General features: G+C 41.2%; 1 protein-coding gene across 1 annotated transcript in view; it reads right to left on the reverse strand.

The window, feature by feature from the left end:
* PRR14L (proline rich 14 like) overlaps window positions 1–21,387 on the reverse strand; it is a 51,165-nt gene extending 29,778 nt beyond the window's left edge. The window contains exons 1-3 of the mRNA XM_051976285.1: window positions 21,373–21,387; window positions 20,534–21,061; window positions 714–795 (exon numbers count right to left, since the gene is read on the reverse strand). Coding sequence (XP_051832245.1) covers window positions 714–795; window positions 20,534–21,061; window positions 21,373–21,387 — 625 coding nt within the window. The remainder of the gene's footprint in view (window positions 1–713; window positions 796–20,533; window positions 21,062–21,372) is intronic.
* Window positions 21,388–23,946: the final 2,559 nt, after the last annotated feature.

The raw sequence follows: 23,946 nt of genomic DNA on the forward strand, positions 1-23,946 counted from the left end.
CAGACCTCACCCCACAACAGCCCCATATGAGTTAGTGCATCCTCTTCACATGAGGTGAGGAAACGGGAAGGGAGACGTGGGCACTGAGGGCAGCGTGCCCACCAGAGGTAGAATGGCTGAACGAGATATGGCTTATGAATGGGATGGAATACTACTGTCCTACAAAGGATGAAGCGGAAGGTTTCCGAGGATCCTGGGAAAACTTGCATGAACTGACGCAGAATGAAGAACACTGACAGTGGCTGCAATACTGTAGAGATCTGATAACTTTGATCAACACAGTGACCCACAATTCCAAAAGACTAAGGATGAACCATGCTACCTACCTGCAGACAGAGACGTGGCGGCCCTCAAGTGCAGACTGAAGCGGGCTCTCTTCTATTTCTTTCTTTTCCTTTTTTGGGAGAGGGGAGCAGGGGAACATGCGGCTAATGCAGAAATATTTTTCAGGTCTCTACGTACTTATAATGGGCTTTATTATTCTTCCTTTCACAATGGGTGAAGGAGGGGAAGGGAGAATTTGGAATATGAAATGAAGTTGATTTTTGTAAAGGAAAAGTACAGGAATAAAACAGAAAAGCCATTTGTTGGTTTTTCAAAGAACACTGAGTTCCAATAAAGCCCCTTTCTTCATCACAATAGTGAAAAAAAAGATGAGGCCTGGGGGAGGGAGAACTACAGAGGGGAGAAATCTCAGGGGACTCCATCCCTACCTGTGTGATGCGGCTCATCCTCAGGCTCATCCTCAGACTTGCTCCAGCTCAGATCTTGATCCAGCCGCTTCCCAAGGACCACCTGGACAAAGAGGGTCAATGAATCAGCTGGGCCTGGAAGGCTCCCCCCACACCCTTCCCGGCCCACCCCCACCACTGGGAAGGGCATCTCACCCTGAGGGGACAACGTCATTTTCAGTTATAGAGACAACAATCCACTTTATTTTCCAAAAACAATACAGGAAAAAGACAGGCACCCAAAAAGTGCTTTTGGAACCACAGGAAGCTGGTTTATATTCCACGGCGGTTTGATTAATACCAAAACAAGTAGTATGTGGTCCCAAGTTTCTGACTGGAAAGTCAAGCCCCTCCTTCAGGGAGGTCAGGCAAACCCAGCACCAGAGAAAGGGATGCTGGGAGCTCATTCTTTTGAAAACTGTAGAAATTGAGTCATCTGTTTTGGAGCTGGAAGAGATCAGAGAGATCTCACCGGTAATAGAGAAGGATGAGACTCGCTCCAACCACTCGGTCTGGCAAGAAGCAAGTCCTCTGGAAACCCTGGGTGCTAAAGAAACCTGAACTCTCACGGGGCTTCATTAATCACAACTTCCAGCTCCCACTCAGACCGGACAAAAGAGGAGTACCCCGGCATGGTCAACAGGGTGCTGAACTTCAGACAAGGGTTCAAATCCTACATATCCCATAGGGCATGGGAGCAGGAGCCAACAAACCCTTCAAGCTGAGCCTCCGTTTCCTTACAAGTAAAACAGGGGTGCTGTATGTTGTACCGCTGGGCAGTTCCGGCTCCACGGAGGCAATACCTACTGAGCACTAAGTGGCTACTGTAAGGCCAGTTATCAGCATCATTAATGGGAAAGGCAAAGTGGGGACAGTGAGGGCTGGGGAAGGAGGGCGTGCCGCAGAATGCCGTGGGGATCCTTGTAACATGGAGACGGGAATGGCAGAAATGAGGAGGGGCAGGGGCCGGAGGCGGCTGCCAGATGGATCATGTCAAGCTCACTCCAGGGAGTGCCCACACTCGTGGCTAAGGACTCTCATGAACAATAGACTCCTCTTGGACAGGGAAGTTTCTTCCTTTTGTCTATCTTCTGAATTAGATCTTCTTTTGCACATTTCTGAAAGAATCTATTTTAATTTAAATCTTGGCATAAAAGCCACTTTACAACGATTATATTACTCATTTGTATTCAGAAAATACTAGTGCTGTAAGAAATGTCTCTCCTCTGAGCAAGAAATTACAGTTCCCAGCTACACACACACACACACACACACACACACACACACACACACACACCACAGAAAGAAAGTCTTGGTCTCCACACATGACCTCCCTCTGCATTCCCCAGTTCAATGCCGAACTCCCATTTACACTTGTCTCTGATTCTAGGAGGCCTTAGCTGAGCACCTCTAGGTCTGCCGTGTCACTGATAAGGAGATCAGACTGACCATTCGCTAAATGCAGAGGCCAGCACTCTGCCAGTCTGTGCCCAAATCCTAGGCTGGCCTCTTTCTCCCTGCATGGAGAAGAGAGAAAGGAATGGGTTCCCAGGCTGGCAGAGACAGGCGCCATTACATCCTAGGTTGGCCATTTCTTCCTCCTTATAGGAGATCCTACCTATCACCAGCCACCCACAGGGAAAGGAGAAAAGATGGCATTCCACTGCGCACTGGTCTCCTGTCCCATTGCTGCCTGCAGGGAACCAAGAAATGCCTCTCCTTCTTGCTCCCTCTGTCGATCTCCTGGCCGTTTCCACCTGCATTCAATCGGCTCCCCCAGTGTTCCCCTCATCTGAGCTGCCTTGTACCCTGTCAGTGAAATCTTAATTATGATATCAAGGCATCTGAACTATTGGCCATCCACATCTACCATTTCTACCATCCCGCTTCTCTGCAGACAGGGATTTGGAATCCCCAGTTGCCAGTCTGTCACCAAGTGCTAAGGCTGTCACTGCCCCCCCCCCCCATGGTCCATGGGCCACTCCTCTTTCTCCCACCTCCAGGCAGTGCCCTCCTACCCCTCTCATCATGCTCCTTGTGGTGTTTGCTTCCCTCTGGCACGTACCCCTTCCGGCTCTCCTGATAGTGGAACCTGGCCACCTTCGCCAGCCATGGCCACCATTTCTTCAATCTTTGTACCTCCCTGTAGCCCTTGCAACTTCTCGCCAGCCTCCTGCCTCACTAATTTCTCCTTTGAGGTTTTCAAGCTACATCAACCCACCAACCAAAGTTCTGATATCTTGGCTCTGCCGACTTCTGGGACACTCCCCATCCCAGTCCCTTCTGACTCCCTAACTCCTACCTTCACACAAGGGGAATACAAGACAAAGTGATGTTCCCCCAACTTCCTCACTTCCCAGTTGCTCATTTCTCTAGAGAATCCCACCCAACAGGTCTCAGCCCCAAATACTGAACAAATCTCACTTCCCTTTCTGACAGGATCGCTCTACTAGGGCAAGTTTCTTAAACTGTGGGTAGTAATTCCACAGGGGAGCATGAAAAATGTGGCAAGAGGTTTTTTGAACACAATGATCAAAAGGGAACTCAAAATCAAATGCGCAATGCCCCCGAGGTGCTTCTGGAAGCACTTTCACATGTGACATCTTGTGACTTCACTGCAGCCTGGGTTCTCAACATACAAGACGTGCACTTGCACTGTGCACACACAAATGCTGTCAGAAACTCCTCGGATCAGATTCAAGATGGGGACATGTACAAATGTCTTGGACAAAATGGGACCTCAAGTGGACAGAGTTTAAGAAGCTCTGGGCTGGGCAGGAGATGCCGTGAATAGAGTTTCCCTAGATTTTACTAAATTAAGCAAGGTACCTCTTACCATCAGCTTAGAAAACATGAAAAGGCCTGGACTAGATGGCGCTTTAATTCAGATACATTCAGAGCTGGTTTATGGCTAGATTCAACAATGGTTCCACCTGTTTGCAGCCAGGTCTCCCTGAAGGGCTGGGTCATGTGGAACATTTTTGGACACCTTGGATAAGGATACAGATGACAAAAACGTTCAGATGACATATCAAGCTAGGAGAAAGAACTAACACCAAAGAAAATGGGAGTCACGATCCAAAAAGAGCTTGAAAGGCTAAAACATTAAGCTGAATCCATAAGATGAAATTTAATAGGAATAAAAAGATTGTAAGGGGTGGTGGGTCTGAAAATGTTTGAGGGGGGAGGGGTAAGTGGGCTGCAAGCTTGAAGAGTGAAGGAGGGTAACATGGCAGCCAAAAGCTAAGGCAGGAGAAGCTCTGCAGAGCACGCCCCATCTGTGGCCCTGGGGCCAGAGCTGAACATCACCAGCCACGAACTGGAGAGCCTCCAAAAGGAGGCTGACAGGATGGAGGTGAGCCTCGAGGCACATCATATGAGGACTGGTTGAAGAAGTAGGGATGGGAAAAAAGCAAGGGGAAAAGAACAGGGAAAGGAGGAACATGAGAGAAGTACTTGGAGGATTATCATACAGAAAAGAGATTATGCCCACAGGGAATCTATAAGGCACAGTGGTTAGAAGGGACCAAACAGATGCCTGATGCCAGGATGAACTTCCTGAGAATTTAAGGTGTAACAAAAAGAAGCGCAGGTTGCCTCAGGAGGTGACAGGGTCCTCAGGCCACTGCCAATGGGAAGAAGGGGCTCTGTCCACTGAATGAGCCATGCTGTAACCAGGGAGGAAGAGAAAAGGCCGGGAGAGAGCGGGCTCTCCTATTTAGCATTAGTCCTACTATACCAGCAAGCCCAAAGCTTTCCGGGGGCAACATGGAGCTTGCCCCTTCTTCCCGGACTGCTATTCCAAGTGTTACCTGTCACCTTCAACAATCCACCAGTAGATCCATCTCCCAAGGTGATCAAGGAAAATGAAAAGAACTCATGTTCCAAAATGTTTCTAGCAGCTCTCTTTATGGTGGCAAAGAACTGGAAGTTGAAGGGATGTCAGAGTGTTCCAGGAACAGGGGACAAACCCCTAAAAATATATGGATGGTTCCATGAGCAACCAAATAGCCATACATTTATTCCCATCTCCCACAACCTCACAAATCTCTCCGAAATAGATATGATAAAGAAAATAGAAGAATTATTAAAACCCTAAAAGGAAGAGGCTAAGAAATGGGCAGAGGAGGTCAAGGATTGAGGGATAGAATAAGAACATCCATATTCCTTGATGTTCTCTTTCCCATCCCTTTTTTATTTTTTAATTTATGGAATAAAACAAGCATTTCCATAATAATATAATAAAAAAGAGGATTGCATGTGAAACTGTAAATCTTTTATCTACCTCTTGCTATTCCATTCAAATATACAACAAAATCATCATGTACATTTTTCTCCCCTTCCCCCAAGATGGCTACTATTGGAGACAAATAGAACTATATAGAGATACAGATATAACTATTCCATACAAACTCCTATTTATCAGTTCTTTCTCTGAATGCAGATAGCATCTTCCTTCATATGTTCTTTAGAGTTAATTTGTATTTGCATTTATAGTAGACAAAATAAGTTATTCGTTCAAAGTCATCCTTAAAACAATGTTGCTCTCACTGTACACAATGTTCCCTTGCTTTTGCTCATTTTACTCTTCATTATTTCATGCAAGTCTGTTTTTATAAAACCAGCCAGCTCCTCATCTCTTACAGCACAGTATTCCATCACAATCCACAACTTAGCTTAAAAAGGCCACCGTCTCCCACTGCATCCAGGGCCATCTTTAGTGGTCCTGATCTAATTCTGGCCACTGGACCCAGACAGCTCTGGAGGAGGAAGTGAAGCTGGTGACTTTGCACCGCTTCCCCCCTCAAATCCAATTCACCCGCAGGTCATGGCATCGCCTCCCTGATATCCTGTTTGTGTCTGACAAACGACCACAACAATACCACAACTGGTTTAGCCATTCTCCAACGAGTGGGCCTCCCTGCAATTTCCAGTTCTTTGCCACCACAAAGAGAGCCGCTAGAAACACTTTAGAACATGTCAGTTCTTTTCCTTTTTCCCTAATCACCTTCAGAAATAGGCTCAGTCATGTTAGGTCAAAGGGTACACACAGATAATTTATTAAATTGTTGGGCATAATTCCAAACTGTTCTCTAAAATAGGTGGATCAGTTCATAATTCCGTCAACAGTGAATTGGTATCCTAATTTTTCTCACGTCCCTTCCAACATATTTTCTCCTGCTAGAATTTTAGCCAATCTGGTAGGTGTATTTCTCTAATTAATAATGTATTTAAAGCATATTTTTATATGACTATAAATTGTTTTGATTTCTGCACTGGAAAATTCATATCCTTTGACCATTTATCAACTGGGAAATGACTTGTATTCTTATATAATTGCCAAATTTCTTTATATATTTGAGATCTGCGACCTTTATTTGATCAACTGTTCATAAAACTGTTTCCTTAATTTTCTGCCTTCCTTTTAATCCTTACTATGTTTTATTTGCATGAAACCCTTTTAATTTAATGTAATCAAAATGATTCATTTTACACCTGCCTTTGCAGATTCATGTATACATTCTAACTAATCTGTTCCACAATCTTCTAATTTTCTGATAAAATCTTTTTATATTTAGGCCATGTGTCAATTTTGATCTGATCTTGTAAAAGGTGTAAGATACTGGTCTATACCCAGTTTCTTCCATAAAGATTTCCAGTTTTCCCAATAATTTTTGGAAAGCAATGAACTTATTTCAAAATCTTAAGTCTTTACATCCCTTCTTAAGTGCAAATCACTTCTGAATACTCTATCTCGTTTACTTCCCTATCTATAGAGATGTTGGATTCCCTTCTTATAGAAATAAAAAATGACTATATTAATACTGATGATCACAACTTAAGATTCTATGGGACAGCCTGGAGAGACTTATATGAACTGATGCTGAGTGAAATGAGCAGGACCAGAAGATCATTATATACTTCAACAACAAGATTATATGATGATCAATTCTGATGAACGTGGCCCTCTTCAACAATGGGATGAACCAAATCGGTTCCAATAGAGCAGTAATGAACTGAACTGGCTACACCCAGAGAAAGAACTCTGGGAGGTGACTATGAACCACTACATAGAATTCCCAATCCCTCTATTTTTGTCCGCCTGCATTTTGGACTTCCTTCACAGGCTAACTGTATAATATTTCAGAGTCCGATTCTTTTTGTACAGCAAAATAAAGGTCTGGACATGTATACTTATATTGTCTTTAACATATTTAACATGTATTGGTCTACCTGCCATCTGGGGAAGGGGGTGGGGGGAAGGAGGGGAAAAGTTGGAACAAAAGGATTTGCAATTGTCAATGCTGAAAAATCACCCATGCGTATATCTTGTAATAAAAAAGAAAAAGTCATTGATAGATAGAAATGTATAATCATATATATGTTTGTATGTAGATATATTTATAAATATACACATATTATGTATATGTTGAAAAAAAAGATTCTATGGGACAGGAAGAAAATAGCACAGGTCCTCTAGCAAAATGTGGATATAGTAGTTAGTAGCAATAGCAGCAGGAGCAGTCATTAATAGGTAAGATTAGACACAGTGTGCCTATAAGGACACATGTCCAAATCAGCCCATTTTCCACTCCCCTACTCTACCAACTCAAATAGCACTTTATGGCTCTAAGAACAACAAATTCCCTGGCTCCATCTTTCCAAAGGCTCACAACACGATCCCAAATCTACATTTACAGCCTCACTGCCTATGACTCTCCCATGGCTAGATAATCTGCCCCTCACCCACAGTTCTTCCTCTACAGCCTCTGTGCCTCTGTCCTGACCACCCCCCACTGTCCTTCAATATTTAGCTCAAACACGATCTTCAGAGTCAAACCTTTCCTGCTCCTCCGGTTCTGCCCTCCCACCTCAAAGGACCCCAAACAGAACTTTTCTCTATTTCTTTTTACCTCCCCATCAGTAGGGAAGCTCCTTTTGCACAGTGAAGCTGCCTCAGTCACTGTAATGGCATATCCAGGCCTGGCACACAGATGCTCTTTGACGGACAATGAGCAAGTCACTGAAGCTGGACCGTCTGGATGTCAGTCTCCCTCTCTGGAAAATCACAAGATGTTGGACTCAATGGCCTCCCAAAGTCCATTGCAGCACTAGATCTGGATGCTCTGACCTCATAATAACTAACCCACCCCCCCTTCCCATCCTAAAAGTGAGTAAGATATCATCATCAACCACCCCCACCACACACACTCCTCTCTTCCCATCTACAGAAGAGATATTAGTTAATAGAGAATAGGCAGCCTTGTAAAAATGTCCAGTGAAATGTATTCAAGGCTAGTCTTTAACTTTTCCTTTTATTATTAACTTATTCATTCACAAACCCAGATAATCCAACATACAAAGGAAAGAGAGGGGACTGGAGAAGAAACCAGGAACTTGGGTAATCTACAGTCTTTTGGAAAAGTGTGCATTAAATTGAATAAGACATCACTGCCACGTTTACCCCAATTCCCTGGAGAACATTTCTGTTTTGTTCTTACATTTTCCTTTTTTCAGATCTCTCTCAGTCAATTCTGAAACTCACACCTCAGCACCAACCTGGTTCGCAGAAACTCGTACCCTCTCTGGCATCAATCACCCCACCATCTCCCACCCAGCTGACCTCCTGAAGCTCATCTTTCTGAAAGACGATAGCAACCCCGCAACTCCCGAGTACCTTCGGCCCTGTTAAAGACTATGAAGGGGAGACATCAGGGAGTAGCTTCCAGCTCCTCCACCTCCGAGGGTCCCAAGAGCTCCCCCTTATCCCCTTATCATTTCTCAGCCCAGTTATAAAACTTAACCATCTCCCTGCACAGAGTTTATCCCTCCCTCATTTTCAGCTTCTCTTTATGTGAATTGTGAATGGGCTTTCTCTCTCTTCCCAATACACTTAGTACAGTACCTGACTCAAAGTAAAGCATCTGGCTTGAGTTGGGAAGACTCAAATTCAGTCTCACTTACGAGCTATGGGATCCTTCAACTTTATTTACCTTACTTTCCTCATCTGTAAAATGGGGATAATAGCTTTTACCTCTCAGGGAAGTTGGGAGAATCAAATGTGATAACAATGCCAGGAACATAGTAAACAGTATCAGTATTGGTTATTACTCTTTTTATTTATTATTCTTAATGTTTATTGACTCTGATCATATTCCCACTAACCTACTCACCTCTCCTAAAAAGTCTTGGATTAGCAATTTGGAACTATGGCCAAAAGGCTATCAAACTTTGCATCTTCTTTGACCCAATAGTGTCTCTACTGGATGTATATCCCAAAGAAACCATTAAAGTGAGAAAAAGACCCACATGTGCAAAAATGTTTATAATAGCCCTTTTTGGGGTGACAAAAAACTGGAAATTGAGTGGATGCCCATCAGTTGGAGAATGGCTAAATAAATTATGCAACAGAATATTATTCTTCTATAAGAAATTAGGAGCCTGATTTCAGAAAAACCTGAAAAGACTTAGATGGACTGATGCTGAGTGAAATGAGCAGAACCAAAAGAACACCATATGCACAAACCACAACTTTATAATCAGCTGTGATGGATTTGACCCTTTCTCATCAATTCGGTGGGCGATTCAATAGCCTTGGGATGGAAATTGCCATCTGCATCCAAAGAGATAACTATAGAGTCTGAAGCTTGTTTGTTCGTTTGCTTTTTCTTTCTTGTGCTTTTTTCCCTCCTGTTTGTCTGCACAACATGTCAAATAAGGAAAAATGCAAATATTTAACCTAAATCTGATTGCTTGCTGTCTTGGGGAGGGGAGAGATAAAGGAAGGAGGAAGAAAAATTTGGACTACAAAGTCCAGAATGTTGAAGACTATCTTTACATGTTTTTGAAAAAATAAAATACTATTGAAGAAAATTGTTCTTATACCAAAAGGAGAATAGTAGCAAAATAAATCATCACATGGGTCATATATTGTGTGACCATTCCAGTATATTATATCTATGCCAAAAGGTGATTCATTATCTGTTTTCCTTAAATCAATATTTTTTTTCTGACTGATTAGTGGGTAAAGTCATTTACACATATATATTTAACATATATAGGACTGCTTGCCATCTAGGGGAGGGGGTGGAGGGAGGGAGGGGAAAAATCAGAACAGAAGTGAATGCAAGGGATAATGTTGTAAAAAATTATCCTGGCATGGGTTCTGTCAATAAAAAGTTATTATAATTTTAAAAAAAAGAAAAGAAAAAATGCATCTATTCATCTAAGTTTTCCCAAGTTTCTCTGAATTCTTTACATTGATAATTTCTTATGCCACAATAACATCCTATTACAGTCATGTCCTAGAATGTGTTCAGTCATTCTGCAATTGAGGGCCAGCCATTCACTTTGTTTCAAGTCCTTCCTTCAACAAAATGTATATTTTTGTACCCTTTCTTCTCTTTGACCTCTTGAGTTTAATAGGGACATGGACCCACACTTAACACTGTATACCAAGATAAGATCAAAATGGGTCCATGATTTAGGCATAAAGAACAAGATTATAAATCAATTAGAGGAACATAGGATAGTTTATCTCTCAGACTTGTGGAGGAGGAAGAAATTTGTGACCAAAGATGAACTAGAGACCATTACTGATCACAAAATAGAAAACTTTGATTATATCAAATTAAAAAGCCTTTGTACAAACAGAACGAATGCAAACAAGATTAGAAGGGAAGCAACAAACTGGGAAAACATCTTCACAGTTAAAGGTTCTGATAAAGGCCTCATTTCCAAAATATATAGAGAACTGACTCTAATTTATAAGAAACCAAGCCATTCTCCAATTAATAAGTGGTCAAAGGATATGAACAGACAATTTTCAGAGGATGAAATTGAAACTATTACCACTCATATGAAAGTGTTCCAAATCACTATTGATCAGAGAAATGCAAATTAAGACAACTCTGAGATACCACTACACACCTGTCAGATTGGCTAAGATGACAGGAAAAAATAATGATGAATGTTGGAGGGGATGCGGGAAAACGGGGACACTGATGCATTGTTGGTGGAGTCGTGAATGAATCCAACCATTCTGGAGAGCAATCTGGAATTATGCCCAAAAAGTTATCAAATTGTGCATACCCTTTGATCCAGCAGTGTTTCTATTGGGCTTATATCCCAAAGAGATACTAAAGAAGGGAAAGGGACCTGTATGTGCCAAAATGTTTGTGGCAGCCTTGTTTGTAGTGGCTAGAAGCTGGAAAATGAATGGATGCCCATCAATGGAGAATGGCTGGGTAAATTGTGGTATATGAATGTTATGGAATATGATTGTTCTGTAAGAAATGACCAGCAGGATGAATAGAGGCCTGGAGAGACTGACAGGAACTGATGCTGAGTGAAATGAGCAGAACCAGGAGATCATTATACACTTCAACAACGACACTGTAGGAGGATGGATTCTGATGGAAGTGGATTTCTTTGACAAAGAGACCTAACTCAGTTTCAATTGATCAAGGATGGACAGAAGCAGCTACACCCAAAGAAAGAACTATGGGAAATGAATGTAAACTGTTTGCATTTTTGTTTTTCTTCCTGGGTTATTTCTATCTTCTGAATCCAATTCTCCCTGTGCAACAAGAGAACTGTTCGGTTCTGCACACATATATTGTATCTTGAGTACACTGCGACATATTTAATATATATAGGACTGCTTACCATCTGGGGGAGGGGGTGGAGGGAGGGAGGGAAAAATCGGAACAGAAGTGAGTTCAAGGGATAATGTTGTAAAAAATTACCCTGGCATGGGTTCTGTCAATAAAAAGTTATTATAATAAAAAAAAAAAAGTTTAATAGGGAGATTCCCAGGTCCAAAAAATATACATAGTTTGGTGATTTTCTAAACCAATAAACAGTATCTCAATATGCCAAAGAGCAACATGTAAGAAACGATCTATTTCACTGAAGATTACCCATTTAAAAATAACTGAGTGAAATAAGTAAGGAATGTAGTAAATAAAATCACCCCTTTTAAAGGTTCTTTTCCAACAATACTTTCCCACCTGTGCAACAAAATTATGAAAGACTCTTTAATGATAAAGAAATAATCTCATTTAACAACCTTTTGGTAAACAATATTAGGAAAAGTATAATATAACATATCATAGGGATGATCAACCAGGAATGACAGCTATCCTCAGCAATATAATAATACAAGGCAATTCTGAAGGAATTGGGTTTTGTGTTTTGGTTTTTTCCCCCAGGAGAAGAGGAGGGTCTATATTTTCTTTTACAACATGGCTAATACGGAAATGTTTTGCATGACTATACATGTGTTAGTAATCTGTATCAAAATGCCTGCCTTCTCAATAAAGAGGGAGAGGAGGAAGAGAATTTCAAACTCAAAATTGAAGTTTCGAAATGGAAGTTAAAAACTTTTTTACATGTAATTGGAAAAAACGGCAATATTTGAAAAAAGGAAAAGAAAATGAATTTTGCTAGAGGGAGACCCAGAGCCTAGTTAGAGGAGTAAAGTGAGCATTTCTGCCAAGCTTTTCCAATGATCTTCTCTAAAGAACTTTTAAAAAGTTTGTCAAATTGAATTCAAAGTGGAATAATCAAGAAAAAGCCAAGAAGAGTTACTTTCCCCGCTCAAGACAATTTGGGAGGACAGTGTGGTAGGAATCAGTCAGGAACACGGTAGCAGAAGCACCTACTGCAGAACTTGGGAGGTAAATAGCAGCAAGAATGGTACAGGGAGAACTCACTACTTAGAGACAATAAGGGGAATGAACACCAATTTAGAAAGAGCTTACAGGGAACCCCTTAGTAATACTAGGCGTCAGAACCCTTGCCATTTGGCAACTCCACTGTTCATTATCCAGTTCAAGGTTGCAGTTCCAGGATGCTGAGGAGTTGTGGCTAAGAGGGAGCCACTTACCTGGCAAGGATCAGAGTGCACACCGGAAGGGCGCTGATTCTCACCAAATCACAATACCCTGCAAGCACCAAAAACTCTATGCCTGGCAGTGAAAATATCAGAACATAGCCTAAAACTTAGGAAAGTCATTCCCCCTCAAACCCTCCCCCTCCATATATGTTAAAAGCCAACTCTCAATATCAAGGCCCAAGTCAAAAATTAGTCTGGAAAAATGAGCAAGCAACAACAACAACAAAAAAGAACCTGACCATAAAAAGCTACTATGATGATAGAAATGCAAGACAAAAAAACAAAAAAGAAAAAACAGAAGAAAATGGCTTAAAAACATCTACAAGCAAAGCTTCAAAGGAAAAATGCAAATTGAACACAAGCCCAAAAAGGATTCCTTAAATAGCTTTTAAAAAAGGCAAAATCTTTGTTTTTGAAATCTGATTTAAAAAGTAAAGGAAATATTGAGAAGAGCAATAGGAGAAAATTATGAAAAAAGAATCGTTTGATAAGAGCACAAACAATAAGAAAATGACTTCTTAAAAATTAGAATTGGTCAAGAAGAAGCTAACAACTCTTTGAAACATCAAAAAAACCATAAAACAAAATCAAAATAATAAAAAGAAAAAAATGAAACCAACCTTGAAAAGATTGAGATAATTTAAGAATCATTGAATTACCTAAAAAATTACTTTAAAAAGAGCCAACAGACAGAATGCTTCAAGAAATTAAAAAGGAAAACTACCCATTCATTTTAAGCCAGGGGACACAACAGAAAATCAAAGACTCCCCTAAACACCTCCTGTAAGAGGTCTATTGAACCCTATTCTCAGAAATCTGTAAGACAGAAAAGATCAGATCCTGGGACTAAGCTTCAGGAAGTTATGTGACCCACAGGAAGTAGAAGCATTGTCAACCAGTGCTTAAAGGTTACTTCCTTTTCAATCCATCCAATGAACTTTTTTTTGCTATTTAATTAAAATCACTATTTCTGGTTCACTAGGGCAGGCACAATGCTGGGAGATGGAAGCTGAGAAGCTCTGGATCTGCTCAGCTGGAGTACTTGGGCCTCTCCTTGCAAGGACTGAATAAATGCTTCCTATTTGTATCTGAAGATGCTTCAGAGGAGCCTATTTGGGTGAGGGGGTCTAGCACCAGTCCCACATAGCTCCCTGGTCAAGAAGCCAGAAAGTAACCTTTCAATCACAATCAGGATCACAAAAGATTTAGCTGCTTCTACCATAAAGGAGCAAAGAAGGAATAGGATGTCCTGGAAAGCAAGGGAGCTATGGTTAACAACTAAGAATAACCTTCACAACAAACTGAGTGTGATCCTACGAGAGAAAAAAAATGCACATTTAATAAATGAGGATGTCTAAGCATTTCCAATGAAAGCCAAAATCTCAACAGAAAATTTGACATTTAAACAGAACAAAAAGAAAATGAAAAAGTAAACACGAGTGAGAAATTTATTTACTTAAGAGGGAATGGCTATATGTTTATTATGTTAGGATGATCACAAAAGAAAAATGGAAAAGATGTACTGAGAAAAAGGGAAAATGATTTTCTATAAAAGAGGAGTACAAGGAACAGTTTTTCACAATGGAAGGGAAAATGGAGGGGAACAACCAGTCACTGTAACTCACTGATTCATCTGAAATGATTCAAAAAGGTTAGAATATAATATACAGACACACATACACACACAAAATGGGATAGAGAAATTCATCTTATCCAACAGGGAAGTAAGAGAGGAAGTTGCTAAGAGAAAGTTGGGGAGGAAGTGAAAAGAGGGAGGGGTTTATTAAGCGAGGCAGAAGTCAGAAAGGAGGTTAAAGTTAAAAGAGAGAGTAAGAAAGAAGATTAAAAAGAAGATTCATGGGAAACAGGCAATTGGCAAGCATAATGATGAATGAGATGAACACATCAATAAAACAAGAGAAGAACAAAATGGATTGGAAAGCAGAATCCAACGAGGTGTTATTTACAATGAGACACCGAAACAGAAAGACACAGAATTAAAATAAGAGGCTGGAACAGAGTCTATTAGGCTTCAGCAAAGGTCAAAAGCAAAAATAAACCCAATTAAAAAGATAATCAGAGAAACTACATTTTGCTAAAAGATACAAAAAGGCAAAGAAATCACAATACTAAACATTATTCAAACAGCATAGCATCTAAATTGTTGAAGTTAAAGTTAAATGAATTAGAATAAGAAAAAGATATTAATATACTACTAGTGGGGAATTCTTAATTTACTTCTCTCATACCCAGACAAACTGACCACAAAATAAATAGGAAGTTAAGAAGATGACCAGAATTTTAGAGAAGTTAGATACGACAGACCTCTGGGATAAAAAGAATGGAAATAGAAAGAAGTCTATCTTTTTCTCAATTTTTATACCCCCAAAACCCCCCAAACCATGTATTAAGACATAAAAACCTTACAAATGTGGAAGAAATACTTAATGTACCTTTTTCAGATCACAAAGCAACAAAATTTACATTCAACACAGGGCCTTTGAAACAAAGATTAAAAATTAACTGTAAAACTAAATCCCAAAGAAAGAGTGGGTCAAAGAACAAATCACAGAAACGATCAATTTCATTAAAGGGAATGTCAAAAACAACATAATGCTCCAAAATCTATGGAATACAAAAGTGGCACTTGGAGGGGGGGAAATATCTCTAAACCCTTAAATATAATAATAATAACATATAAACAATATATATTAATATAATGATAATAATATTAAATATAATATTATAATATTAATAATAATAAGTTAATGAATTGGGATGTAACTAAAAAAAATGAGAAATGACAAATTAAAAACTTTCAAAACGCCAAAATAAAAATCCTGAAAGTGATTAATCTGTCATTCTAAATTAAATGGATAAATATTTTTCAAAATATAATTAAAAGAGGAAATAGAATACTTAACCCTATCTTTAAAAAACAACAAAAAGGAAAACCACCAAAACTCAGGACCAGACAAATTTACAAATGAATTTCTATCAAATTTAAAGAACACCTAATTCCAAAACTACCTAAACTATTTGGAGGAGGAAAGAAAGTTGGGTAAAGGAGTCCTTTCTATGACATCAATATGATTTTGATATTTAAACCAGAGAAAGCAAAAACAAAGGAAGAAGACTATAGGCTAGTTTCCCTAATGACTTCTGATGCAAAAGTTTAAAATACCAACAAGATTATAGCAATTTATCAAGATCACATGCTAAGACAAGGTTGGATTTCTACCATGAATGCAAGACTAGTTGAACATCAGGAAAACGATAAGCATAATTGACCATTTAAAAAACAAAAACAAGAAAAATCATGTAGAAAAAGCTTTTGACAAAATATAGCATTTATTTCCATTAAAGACTCTAAAGAGCCTTGGAACAAATGTAACATAGGAAACATGGAAAACTTATCTATCAGATCAAAGGGTAAAGGAAGAGTTTATAATGGAACATAAGGTACACAGTATTATTCTAAGTAAAATGGATAATTTTGATCACAGGCACAAATAAAATCAATACAGCTAAATTAGAAAGAAAATAAGAAATTAGAAGAAAAAAAAATTTACAGCAAGTTTTTCTCATAAGGATCTCATTTTTCAAATGTATCATAACCGAGTCCAATTTATTTGGGGGAAAAATAGCCTTTCCCCAATTGACAAATGATGAAAGGATATAAACAGGCAATTTTCAGAAGAAAACAAAGCTATCAATAATAGAAAAATGTTCTAAATCGTTGCTGATTAGAAAAATGCAAATTAAGACATCTTTGAAGTACCACCTCAGATACATCCAAGTGGCTAACAGCACAGAAAAGGAAAATGACAAATGGAAGCGATATGAAAAAACAGACACTAAGGCACTGTTGATGGAGCGAATCAATCTGGAGAACACTTTGGAACTACATCCAAAGGGCAATAAAACTGCATGTCCTTTGACTCAGAAATATCACTAGGTCTTATTTCAAAGAGATTGAAGGAAAAAAGGACCCACACTGTAATCGTATTTATAGCAGTTTTTTGTGGAGGCAAAGAATTAGAAACCAAGAGAAATAGGGGAATGGTTGAACAAGCTGTGTTTCAGGATTGTTTTAAAATACTATTGTGGCTCAAACCATTCTCCAGTTGATAAATGGTCAAAGGATATGAACAGACAATTCTCAGATGAAGAAATTGAAACTATTTATAGACATATGAAAATACGCTCCAAATCATTATTAATCAGAGAAATGCAAATTAAGACAACTCTGAGATCCCACTACACACCTGTCAGATTGGCTAGAATGACAGGGAAAGATAATGCGGAATGTTGGAGGGGATGTGGGAAAACAGGGACACTGATACATTGTTGGTGGAATTGTGAACACATCCAGCCATTCTGGAGAGCAATATGGAACTATGCTCAAAAAAGTTATCAAACTTGTGCAGACCCTTTGATCCAGCAGTGTTACTACTGGGCTTATACCCCAAAGAGATCATAAAGAAAGGAAAGGGATATCTGCATGTGCCAAAATGTTTGTGGCAGCCCTGTTTGTAGTGGCTAGAAGTTGGAAAATGAAAGGATGAGAATGGTTGAGTAAATTGTGGTATATGAATGTTATGGAATATTATTGTTCTGTGAGGAATGACCAGCAGGATGAATACAGAGAGGACTGGCGAGACTTACATGAACTGATGCTGAGTGAAATGAGCAGAACCAGGAGATCATTATATACATCGACAACAATACTGTTTGAGGATGTATTCTGATGGAAGTGGATCTCTTTGATAAAGAGAGCTTTAATTAATCAAAGATGGACAGAAGCAGCTACACCCAGAGAAAGAGCACTGGGAAATGAATATAAACTGCTTGCATTTTTGTTTTTCTTCCCGGGTTATTTTTACCTTCTGAATTCAATTCTCCCTGTGCAACAAGAAAACTGTTCGGTTCTGCACACATATATTGTATCTAGGATATACTGTAACCCATTCAACATGTAAAGAACTGCTTGCCATCTGGGGGAAGGGGTGGAGGGAGGGAGGGGAAAAATCGCAACAGAAGTGAACGCAAGGGATAATGCTGTAAAAAATTACCCTGCCATGCGTTCTATCAATAAAAAGTTATTTAAAAAAAAAAATACTATTGTGCTATAAGAAAGGACGAAGAGAATGATTTCAGAAAAATCTGGGAAGATTTGTTATGAACTGATACAAAGTGAAGTGAGCAGATCCTAGGAAAAAACACAGTAGCAGCAGTTTTGTAGTGATGATTAACTATAAAAGAGTCAATACCAAAATTCAAAAGGACTCGAGATGAGCAATGCTATCCACCTCCAAAGAGAGAACTGATGAATTCTAAATAGAGATTGAAGCATATTTTTTTACTTTATCTTCCTGGCTTTTTATTCACATTTGGACTTAGAAGAAATGTTTTACATGTTTTTCATATAAACAAAGAACTCTGATCAGTACAATGACCATCCGTGATCCCAGGAACTAATAATTACTAAGATGGGCCTGCAGAATAAGAGACCCATTTTTGAGCTTCATGAGCATATGAAAATTTTTTAGCTTGATTATAGATATTTGTCAAAAAGGTTTACTCTATCTTTCTTTTTCTTTTTTTTCAAGAGGGAAGGTGCCTGTTTGGTGTATGGTAGCAGTGGCAGAAAATAAACATTGAAATTTACTGAAACGTTCAATATGTGAGCAGAATCAGGATAACACCGTACACAACACCACCAATATCATATGATAATCATCGATAAGTGACATAGCTCTTCTCAGAAGTACAATGATCCAAGACAATTCCAAGAGTCTCATGATGAAAAATGCTATCCACGGGCAGGAAAAAAAACTACGGAGTCTGATTGTAGATTGGTACAGAACAGGCCTTTGTAATAAGGAGCTGCTGTGTAGGCCACACCAACGGCTGTGACCAACTGCGGTCATGAGGCCTCCAGAAAGGAAGATGGCTACTTGGACCTAACTGGATGTCTAGGGGGTAGGAGCTACCTCTGACGCTTTGGCCCCACTAGGGGCTCATCTCCTATCAAAAAGCCCACAGACTCTTCTAAGTAGCCTCTTCTAGACCCCATCTGTTCTTCCTCAAGTCTTCTTTCTAACCTTTTGTGTCTGGTAAAGAGGAAGCAGTCTCTAAGGGTTTTGTTCTCTTCTAGCCAAAAAGTGCTAGGTAGCCCAGACTGAACACAGCAACAAAGCTAACTGAAAGTCAGGAGGAGGAGACAGGGAAAGGAGGCTGCAAATCAGGGAGGCAACAGTCACAACCAGGGGCTTCCGCTCTGTGCCATCCTCAGACCAGGCTGTCCTCCAGAACATCTCAGCTCTAGGACTCAAGGAAAGGGCCAGGGCCTCCCAGACTGCCCGGCAGTTAATGGTCCTCCCTGCAGCATCATGTTCCATTGACTTTGTGTGCATTTAGGCATATGTGTAAAATATTGAATCAGGAGAAGATCTTCCCGGAACACCCCCACATTTCCTAGAAGACAACTACTGAGCGCTTTTCCAAGACTTTTCCAAGCTATTTATTCATCAGCTGTGTGATATTCCTTCTTTTTGTTGTTCTTGTCTTAAAAAAAAATCATTTTTTTGTTACATGGGATGGTTCCCCAGGGAGGGGGATAAATGAGAGGGAAAACCATGCTAGTGCAAAACAAAAAAGAAAGTTCTCAATAAGCCTTACTTAAGACAAACTACTTCTCTGGGTCCGTGTTGTTCTTTCCCACCCCTGCCTCCTGCAGAACACAGATGCGTTGGGAGCAGGGCCCGCGTCTCTGCTTTTTATCTCTGGATCCTCAAGCCTGGCAAAGTTCCCAGCATATCAGTAGACACTTAGGACCCGTGGCTCTGGCGAGTGGGGAGATGGGGGAGGACTGTCAGTGCTTCCTGAAAGGACGATCTGAGGCCAGCGCCCATCACTTCCACAGCCTGGGATGGGGATTTAGGGACCAGGGGCACCCCATTTCTGTAATGATGGGCACAAGGGCCCTTGGGAGAGAGGGAGAACATGAACAGGATCACCAACCTCATTTTACAGACTGAAGGTTCTGCTTCTGATGCTATTTCTGTACTAATTATACCTCTTTGTTGTGAGCAAAGGGCTTTTAAAAAAAAATTATATATATATGTATGTATGTATTTTTGTTGCTAGGATTTGTTTCTGTTTCATTTACAACACTTCTGGGCAGCAGGGTGGCACAGTGGATAGCATGCCAGGCCTGCAGTCAGGAACATTCATCCTCGGACCCTTACTGGCTCTATGATCCTGGGCAAATCACTTCATCCTGTTGGCCTCAGTTCCCTCATCTGTAAAATAGGCAAACCAGCCCCGTATCTTTGCCAAGAAAACTCCAAATGCACTGAGTCAGACATGACTGAAACCACTGAACACCACTTCCACTGCCTTCTAGAGCCAGCCCTTACAACCAAGAATAAGAAAAACTTCCCCTAACCCCACAATTATGTTATTTCTGAGCCATCCTACCTCACAGCCTACCCTCAAAAGTGCCCTCACCAAAGCCTGAAGGACCCCTCCCTCTCTCCTTCAAGTTTGATCCTCATGACAGAAGAATCGGCCATTGGATGTCCTCTGAAACATGGCATGTGAGAACATTTCCAAAACATAAACAAGCCCCTGGGAAGCAGGAGACATTTGCAATATGACTGGGATGCTGCAGACCATCTGCTGCAGGCGCGCTGCCCCGAGGACCTCCCAGAAGCCCCCAGGCCTCCCCATGGCCCGCCAGCTGAGCTCAGCTCCACGAACTCCTGGACAGCAGGGAACTAGCAGACTTGTCTCCTTACTCCCCAGTGCTTAACACATAGTAAATGTTTCATAATGGCTTTTCATTCATTCACTCCCTCACTCCTGGAGTTCAGAAATCCCGCCTGCTGTCTCTTACCTGGCACAAGCCCCAGGCTCCCGCAGCAGCAGCTGAGGAAGGCTGCTCCTGGCCTTCCGCCAATCTCTCCGGGGGGGCTCTCCCAGCGCTCGCCGCCGCCTCCTGCTTCCCCTGGTTGCGTAAGGACTTCTGCTTCCCTCTCCCCACAGCCCTCTCTTTCTCAAGGACTCCTGCAGCCTCGACGTCTCTGGCTGGGCACTCTGCAGCCAGACCACAACATCTCGGTTCTTCCCCACCGTCCATGGGGTCAGCGTCTCGAGAGCAATTTTCCACATGACTCCTCTGTGGCTCTAAAGGCAAAGTCCGTAGCAAGGAGCTTGAGGCCTCGGGTTTCGCATCTGGAGTCACACCTGGCTCAAACTCCGCAGGAAGCTCCGGGGAGACGCTCACTGGAAGTTCCGCGTATAACTCCTGGGCCCCCGCAGACATGGAGGCATCGAGAGAGACGGGCTGCGTCTCCACGCCAGATGACAGCATGAGGGCGGCCGAGAATGCTGGGGTCCAGTTTATCGATGCGGACGGTTCACCCTAGCACAGACCAAAAAGTTAAGACCCAAACAGTTAAATGATGAAGATAATAAATTCCCACGTTGTCATTAATCACAGCCACCATCGTTAGCAAGCCTTAGAATTTCCTGAGAGTAAGCACCACATGAGCTCCGAGATGAAGGAAGGCAGCTGGCAGAGCTCAAGCCAAACGCCTCCTTTTCTTCAATAGGAAGCCAACAAACACAGAAAAGGGGCTCACCATTGAAAGGCACCTGTTCAAGGTTACACGAATCCTTCACATAGGCCACAAAATTTGAACTCTCCCCTTCTGACTACATTCTAGCCCTCACCACAGCTGCTGCCATCTTGGGGCTCAGGGGTGTGCTCTATGTGGCAGCATCTTTTATATGGCACCTTAAGATTTACAAAACATTTTACACGTATCGTCTCACCTGACCCTCCCAATAGCTTTTTTTTTTTTTTTTTTTTTTTTGCTGTGGAAACTGGGGCTAAGTGTCACCCAGCTAGGAAGCATTAAGTGTCTGAGGTCAGATTTGAACTCAAGTTCTCCTGACTTCAGGGCTGGTGCCATCTAGCTGCCCTTCCCAATTCCTTTTAAAGCAGATGCTTTATTATCCCTGTTTTAGAGAGGTGCCAACCGGGACTCAGAGAGGAGAGGTGAGTTTCCCAGTATCACTTAGCTAATGAGCATCTGAGACTGGATCTCCTCCCAGGTATCCCAAACTCCCCAACCTCCTAACCAAGCACTGCACCGTGTCCTAGGAAGGCTAGGACTGGAAAGCCTCCGAGATCACGCCAAATGAGACTTGGGGAGATTAGCCCCTCTGCCTGAGCCCACAGAAACAACACTGTGAGTGACCAAGAGCTCTTTTTCAGCTGGATGTTGGGCATGTGTTCGGCAGATGAGCCTCCACAGGAGCAGGAGGACTCCCATCCCCGGACAGCTACAAACAGAGGACTGCTTCCTCACGGTCATGGTGGAGAGGAGTCTTTTGCAGCACAGACAGAACCAGTTATCAGGACCAAGAAGACCTGGATGGAAACCGTCCCTTTGATGTGTCCCGGCTATGAGCTTTAGCTCCTTAATTGCCAAATGGGGATTATACTCATCTGTAGTCCCTATCTCACAGCTCCAGTGAGATGCCATGAAGTGAATTTCAGACTTTAAAGCAAACGTTAACAGATTTACTGATTGGCCAAACTGATGTCATCGATTATGGAGATGAGGAAACTTCCTCTACCAATACAACCTGCAGCCTTGCAGCCCTTTGAGGAAAAGTGCCTTGTCCACAGGCAGGACTGGTCCCTAGGTCCTCCTCTCTACTCTACCACACTTCCCTGGTCCCTGCCAAGCCCTTATTTTCTGTGATTCTATGAAAACCACCTATGACTATATCAAGGACTATCATACCAAAAGGGGATGTTGACGATTTCAGAATTTTAAGCCATCAATATCCTTTGATCCAGCAGTGTCTTCCCAAACAGATCATAAAAAAGGGGAAATGACCCAGATATGCAAAAATGTTTGCGGCGGCCCTTTTTATAGTGGCAAAGAACTGGAAACTGAGTGGATGCCCATCAGTGGGGATTGGCTGAATAAGTTATGGTATATGAATGTTATGGAATATTATTGTTCTGTAGGAAATGACCAGCAGGATGATTTCAGAGAAGCCTGGAGAGACTGACAGGAACTGATGCTGAGGGAAGTGAGCAGAACCAAAAAATGTTTATATAGAACAAGATTTATACAATGATCAGTTCTGATGGACAGGGCTCTTTTCAACAATGAAGGGATTCAAGGCAATTCCAATAGACATGATGGAAAGAGCCACCTGCAGAGACACATAACTATAGGGACTCAATGTGGATCACAGCCTAGTATTTTTACCTTTGTTTTTATTTATTTGCTTGTTTGTTTGTTTTTTTCCTTTTTGATCTGATTTTTCTTGTGCAGCATGATAAATAAGGAAATGTTTGGAAGAATTATATACATTTAACCTATATTGGATTGTTTGCTATCCACAGGAGGGAAAAAAATTTGGAACACCAAGTTTTGCATAGGTGAATGTTGAAAACTACCTTTACTTGTATTTGGAAAAATAGCTATTATTAAAAAAAAAAAAAAGGAAGAAAAAATAGATATACAAATTCATAAAGAAAAAAGTTTGCAAGGCTCCTTTAAGAACAGTTTGGTCTATCCATTGACCCCACTTATCTACTGGGAAATGGTTTTTGGCTTAAATAACTTAAATAATTGTATTATTTGTCTGTATATCTTGGATACTAAGATAACCTCTTTCAAACGATTATCAGGAATCTATATAAAAATGACTGGCTTGTTTGAAATATTAAACTTCTTTCTGGGTTTTTTTGCGAGAGGGAGTTGTTTAAAAAAAAAAAAATAAGCTAATGCTCTCAGTTTTAGATCACTATTGTGTTTCCTCCTGCTCCTGGGGAGGAAAACTCTCCCTCAGAGCAGAGCAGCACCTGTCAGCTCTGTGCCGAGGAGGGGAAGGTGGTTGTTTCACTCCTGCCTGTGTGTGTGAGCTCTTCACCCAACCCCAGGGCTTGACACAGAGGCCTGGCCTGAAGGAGACCGGGCTTTCCTTCGGGGACTTCCAGGTACAACTCTAAGCAACATCTGGAATGTCCAAAAGTGGAAAGGGCATCAAAGAGTTGAGCTAAAAGGGACCAGGGCAAGGCCACACAGGTAGTGTCACAGGCAGGATTCAAGGCTAAGTAGGCCCTCTGCCTCCCCTCAACACTGTTGCTCTAGCCAGAATACTGATACAAAATAATGCCATACTCAATACGAGCAAGGAAGATTCTGAGCAGAATTGCAAGCACAGTTCAATATGGATGACCACGTGAGATGTGGTAAAGGGGATTCATGTTTGAGGCTG

This window comes from Antechinus flavipes, chromosome 1, assembly GCF_016432865.1.
Source record: "Antechinus flavipes isolate AdamAnt ecotype Samford, QLD, Australia chromosome 1, AdamAnt_v2, whole genome shotgun sequence".
Taxonomy (NCBI): Eukaryota; Metazoa; Chordata; class Mammalia; order Dasyuromorphia; family Dasyuridae; genus Antechinus; species Antechinus flavipes.